The 6,021-nt window shown below is 44.0% G+C and overlaps 1 protein-coding gene across 1 annotated transcript; it reads left to right on the forward strand.

Moving 5' to 3' along the window:
• Positions 1 to 35: 35 nt before the first annotated feature.
• LOC112572384 lies at positions 36 to 4,655 on the forward strand. The gene is given in 4 exon segments (XM_025252038.1): positions 36 to 1,158; positions 1,160 to 1,942; positions 1,945 to 2,975; positions 2,978 to 4,655. Coding segments are annotated over 4 exon segments (3,063 nt in total). The 5' UTR covers positions 36 to 411; the 3' UTR covers positions 3,480 to 4,655.
• The last annotated feature ends 1,366 nt before the right edge of the window (positions 4,656 to 6,021 follow it).

Genomic DNA, 6,021 nt, shown 5'->3' on the forward strand with positions numbered 1-6,021 from the left:
CACTATGCTGTGCGTACTTCGCCTTGACATTTCATTTTACCCTAATAAGAAATTTGATCATATTAAAGTAATCCAAAAAATAATGAAGTTATTTCCGATTCATTTAGTTAATGCTGCACACAAAATGCTACCGTGCGAATGGTCTCCTGTAAGTGCACGAAATGAAGCGGTTAGTCAGAAAGAGGCTTCTGCAGCGAATGGCAAAAATAGATATGACGGCATGTATTGCACCAACACTTTGTAAGCTCAGCCAGCATGATATAAACAGGACTGCTTCGTGTAGCTGGATATTCAAAGCTTCAGTTGAGACTAAACTGATAGCATACCGTGTCACAACTCAACCCACTCTTGGCAGTTACGATCGCTCACGCAGCAAACGACAAGCAGACGACACCTACTGACGCTTCAGCGATGGTGCGAAAATCTTCTCATCGTGGGGTTCATTCAGGAAACACCCTGCGTGCTTCAAACAGTCGCTACAGTCGTCGATATTTTCACCAATCTTGTATAATTTCCCGCGTGGGTCGAGATGTTCTGAAAAAGTTGCTTGGAGCCGAAAACACAACGACCGACAGTACGGCACGACTACCGTCCAGCGACGCACCTAAAGCAGACGACAAAATCGGACACCCACAGAACATACCCATTGATGTGGCGCTGTCCCTGAACAAGCAAGCTCGCTGGTTGCTGCCGTCGGTACTAAAACATGATATATCCAGTAGCAGTTTCGCCGATCCCGACCTCATGGTGTCCCTGCTGGAGCGACACAAGCTGAAGCGACACGCCAACTGTGTCAGTTATTGCAGCAACGCGGGAGAGATCCAGAAAATCCAGCCCTACAGAGGACACTACTTCAGTTTCGCTCACCCTCTTCCTCATGGCATCTCCAGACGAGCCATGAAACGCGAATTGCGAGAACAAACACAAAAGAAAGTTTCTGACCGTAGAATAAAACACGTGTTCACAGCGAACGGCCCCGTAGATCAGAACATAGGTGACTCCGAGCTCAGGTATGAGGTGTTCTACCCTTGTCCACAACAAAGCTCTCTCTCGCACAATCCTAAGTACATCAAACAGCGGGAGTCTGCCCCACCTGGAGACAAAGGGAGAAGCCGGAGAACGGCAAGCCTCGCAGGAAGCACAGGTGCAAGCAGCGTAAGGATTCACCTTGAAAGACTTTGACTATGATGAAGTATGTGCTTCGAAGGACTTCGACAATGATTTCGAAAATGAGGACTTGTGGACGAGTGACAGTGCTGTCAGACAGCCTGCAGACACGAAAGAACTTTTTCTTGACATTCTGATCGACAAAGCCGAGAGAGCTAAACAGCACTTATTCGAGAACAAGAGGCGTCAGAAGAAGAAAAACGAACCCAGAGAGGTACAGGACACCAAACCTCACCTTCATTACATCTCTTCATCACATATTCACAATACTGTCAAACCAAAACAAGCTTCGAATTCTAAACTGTTCAAGCCGATTGCGGCGGAGTCGACGAGAGTTATTTTCCCTTCAGCTGACGTCAGCGTGTCCACCCTAGCTGAGTGCTTTGGGGAGAGGTATTACGAAGCTGCCTGCCGCCCACGCAAGTTTCTACTTGACATCACAAGTCACGTGAGAGACTTGCAGATGAAGAAGGGCATTTATCCTTCTGTGGCCGACAGCAACGAGAAGTTCCTGACTTTTCTGGTCTTTACATTCGACGGCTTCTACGACAACGGCCTTGATGTGTACAAAGTGTCCTTGAACTGCCAACTGCGTCCAGGCCTGATCGCCATTCAAGAAGAGGCCAGTCAGCAGATGCTTGATGTCAGCACCACTGAGAGTGTTATAAGTCAAGCCATGAACGTGGTTGAAACCTGTGTGATGGAGCGGAAAAAAAATGGAGCGTTTCCACAGTTTTGTCAGACGCCGCCTGGCCTGTTTTGGCAAATGCGTTAAAGCAACACTTGGGCGACGCACAGTCTTACTTTCCTTCCTTGCAGCAGGTATTCCAGCGGGGCTCCAAAGTCACTGATCCCTACATTCCCTCCTTGGAGGACAACATCGACGAAGACCCTGCGTTTTGTGACATCTGCTACGAGGAGGTCAGCTTTTTGGTCATGGGCGGGGCACCAGCGACCTCTCTTGTCAAGTGCGGACACAGAGTGTGCGACGCATGCTGGTCCCTTCACGTGCAGACTCGCATTCAGCAGGGTTTTGTGCGTATCACTTGCCCTGGCTACGACTGTCAAGAGGAAGTCGACGTGGGTGTGATGCTGTCGGTTGTGCCGGTGGACGTCGTCAGTAAAATAGTCCAGCGACAGGAAGAAATGCGAATCGGAGCTTCCCAAACCGAGAAATGGTGTCCTAATGAAGGTTGTGGCCGAGTGCTTCGCTTTATCCCCAAATATTCGTCTGACCAACTGGACGAGAAAGTCCTTCAGCAAGATGTAGTATGTGCTTGTGGGTGCCACGTCTGCTTCATGTGCCTGAGTGCGCCTCACTGGCCAGCCTCTTGCCAACAGGCCAAATCGTATCGCGAAGCTTTGGCCGCAGGTACTTTTCGGTCACACAACGAGCACGATGATGAGAAAGACAGTAAAGGGACTATACAAAATGAACCGAATGGCGAGAAAATGGTCATTGTGAAGGGAAAGCTTTGCCCCGGGTGCAGGCATTTTGTAGAAAAGAATGGTGGCTGCAACCTTGTCTATTGTCGCTGCGGACTTTCCTTCTGCTTCTACTGCCTGAAAACTGATAAGACACATCACGGTTTTAGTAATTGCATCGATAAACAAGCAGAAGACAAGCTGACGACAACTGTCGCTGTACATCACTTCAACCGTCACCTGGCGGAGCGCACCGACAAGAAACAGGAACAGACCAGCAGGCATCGCAGCCGCGTCTCATTAACTGGTCGAGCCGCGGAGTTCCGAAGTCACCGTCTCACGCGCAAACTTGACACGTCCACCTTGATCAGTGTTGCCAAAGCCGTGGCCATAGCGGCACACTAAAAACCAAACAATCTCTGAGCTTGTCCTGCAGGCTTGCAGGTCATCATCCGAAGACACGATTTCGCCAGTTCCGCAAGATTTCGTTCCACGGGCATCCACTTATCCTCCTTGTCGGCGACAGTGAGAACTTTTCTGAAAAACATGGAGCAAAGCAAACAGGAGATCCTGGAGGTTGTCGATACACCTTAGTGTTGCCAGAGACGGGCAGACTCTATCCTCGCCGACGAGCACTGCGGATCGCCGAGGATTTGGGCACCTTTTGCTCCTTCACGCAATCCATCATGGACACTTTCTGCAAGGGTCCTGCTGATGCTGGCCATCAAGACATGGTCAAGGCTGTCCTGAGGTTAGGTGAAATCCAGCATTGGACACAGGTCACCCTTGCTTCTCTCATCAAGACATCAGGAGTATTCGAACAGAGGCTGGCGTATGAACTGATTCCATGCTGTCTTGCATCGCAGTGTTGGCATTGTGTATCATAAGAGGTTTAAGAATATTTAAAAACCTGACCTACTAAGTACTAATTAGCATATGACTAATATCTAATCACTAATTTATCTGCAGCAATCACATCTCAACTTAGGCAGCAATTGTGAACTACAAAGTATATGCGTTATTCTATATTATGTCTTCACTTGCTTTCTGGTGAGTGGATGAGTATTTTTGATATATATAAGCTGATGAATGTAACTGGGATGCTCTCATCAGTTTTTGTCTTGATGAATCAGTCACTGCAATATTCTGAGGCTTTTATAACTGATGAACTCTGGTGATGTGCATTTTCTGCAAAGGTTCTCTGGTGATATACATTCTTTGCAAGGATCATTAATGTTGTTGTCATTGTCTTTTGATAGAGTAGAGTAAACATTGCATTATTATTATTACCATCTTTCCTCCAAAATAAGAATTAACCTTAAAAAGCCCTCTACGATTTTTCAGAATGATTGTGATATAGGCCCTACCCAAAAAAAAATTAACCCTAGTTAAGATCTTTAGCCAGGTGGTCAGAGAGACTTATAAAGTGATAATATCAATATATAAGTAATGTTATTACATCAATGCTTAAAATAAATGATAATATAAATTATAATTATTTGTAAATGTCCAGGCGTGCACTTTGGACTAGATGTATATGCCTATGTCTAAGTACCGCAAAACTTGCTGGCTTATTAGCAAATAGATGTGGATTTTTATACTTAAATAAATAAAGATATTATATACAAAACAAAGACATCCCCCGCAATTATGCCTTATACATCTTTTGGGGCAAAAAGTAGTATAAGACCCTGTTTATTTTCGGGAACAATATACTGTCATGCTAGTTGGTTAGATAAACATTTTTTGAATGCACAGACATGGTTTTTCACCAATTCTATTTCTCAAAATAACAAGCAATGTTGAAACTGATTTTTGAAAGCATATATAATTAATGGTTTGTATTTTGGTCTTCAAATACCACTTGAAAGCAGCAAGAGAATTTATCTGACGTGATTTATCTGTTGTATAAAAATTTATGCTATTATGAATTTTTGTGTGTGTTTCAATAAACAATGGTGAAGCATTGTCTATAAAATGTTTTAACAGCGCATTATAAATCTGTTATTTTGTGTAGAGCAGTGAGTGGTATTGAATGTGTGTGTGCTCAGGAGGAAATAAAATGACATACAGATGCTTTTTCTCTTTATATGATGATGCAAGACTTTTATCTAGCCCTAAACATTTCTACGGGCAATACTCCAAAGGCTTGGGGGACACGTGGTTATGCAGTACGTAGTACAAATTACAACACTCATTTAACTCGATCTTGTAAGCACTTCTATGACTTGGATGAGGCCCTTTTCGAAGTTGAGTTTCTGCATGCCAAAGCCACGTCAGATTCAGTTGATGCCTTTCTTAAGTCGATGAAGTTGTGGAAAAAGGGTCCCGCTGGTGCTGTAGATATATATATTTTTTAAATCATGATACGACAGTTCAAGATCTGTACTTCGACACGACTACATGGTATGAAACCATCCTGTCCTGCTAGCAGTTCTTTCGCGGTGGTGTTGATGCCATTCTGATCGAATTACTTTCCGCATAATTAACTTGCTTTGGTGGCTGCATGACTGCATGAAATAGATTATGTATTTGGACATGCTTTCCATTACTTTGTGCACAATCACTATTAGACACCTAACCTAAGCTCCAGGGCGAGTGGGTGTGTGGGACGGTGTATCTGAGTTTTTCGCCGACCAGCAACTACGGTTATCACGGCAATGCAGCCAGCCACATGCAGAGTAAGAACAGCGTGCCCGACACAAGCGACAAGCGCTAACCGCTGCGCCACCGGGCCGCCCGCGAGACAAAGGGATGCTACTCTCGAACATAATCATGTGATCCGTCTGTAATGCAGACGATGAAACTTTTCATTGATGTTGACAGCGTGTTTTATAATAAAACATGCTTGAGATTGTGAAAACATTTGATCTGCTGGGATCTATTAACCAGTTTTTGCAAGAACGTAGACAGCTACTAGGATTTCCAGGCAAGCTGAATACGTCACATTTGCTTTTCAGTTGCGGTTTGCAGGCTCACTGCTGACTGCAACGAAATTAAAGAACTGCAAAGGAAGAGATCAGCGTTGTTTGGATGTTTGTAAAGGAAAGAAGCATTTGTTTGCCTCAAATTTAAAGAAAGAACCTAAAAAAAATAAATGCTTCTACTGAGACTATACAAAATTGCTGTTGTTTTTTCAACAGTAACGCACCGCAGAAGGCTTGGATAATTGCTGATGAAATCTTCAATGTAGTGCTATACGCGAGTACATGCCTAATCATATTCTTTATTACTTGCGTCATATTAATGTTTATATTTTTGGGAAAATGTTGAATAATTAAACATCAGATTTGAATTTCGTTTGAAAGTTGGCAGACTTCTTCACTAATGATATAATGGAGATGGTACTGTTGAATGTTATGATCATTTTATTTGGGATGGTGGTGGTGGTGGTGGTCCATTCCTAATTTATAAGGGAGATTAAATAAT

This window comes from Pomacea canaliculata, linkage group LG9 (assembly GCF_003073045.1).
Source record: "Pomacea canaliculata isolate SZHN2017 linkage group LG9, ASM307304v1, whole genome shotgun sequence".
Classification (NCBI taxonomy): Eukaryota; Metazoa; Mollusca; class Gastropoda; order Architaenioglossa; family Ampullariidae; genus Pomacea; species Pomacea canaliculata.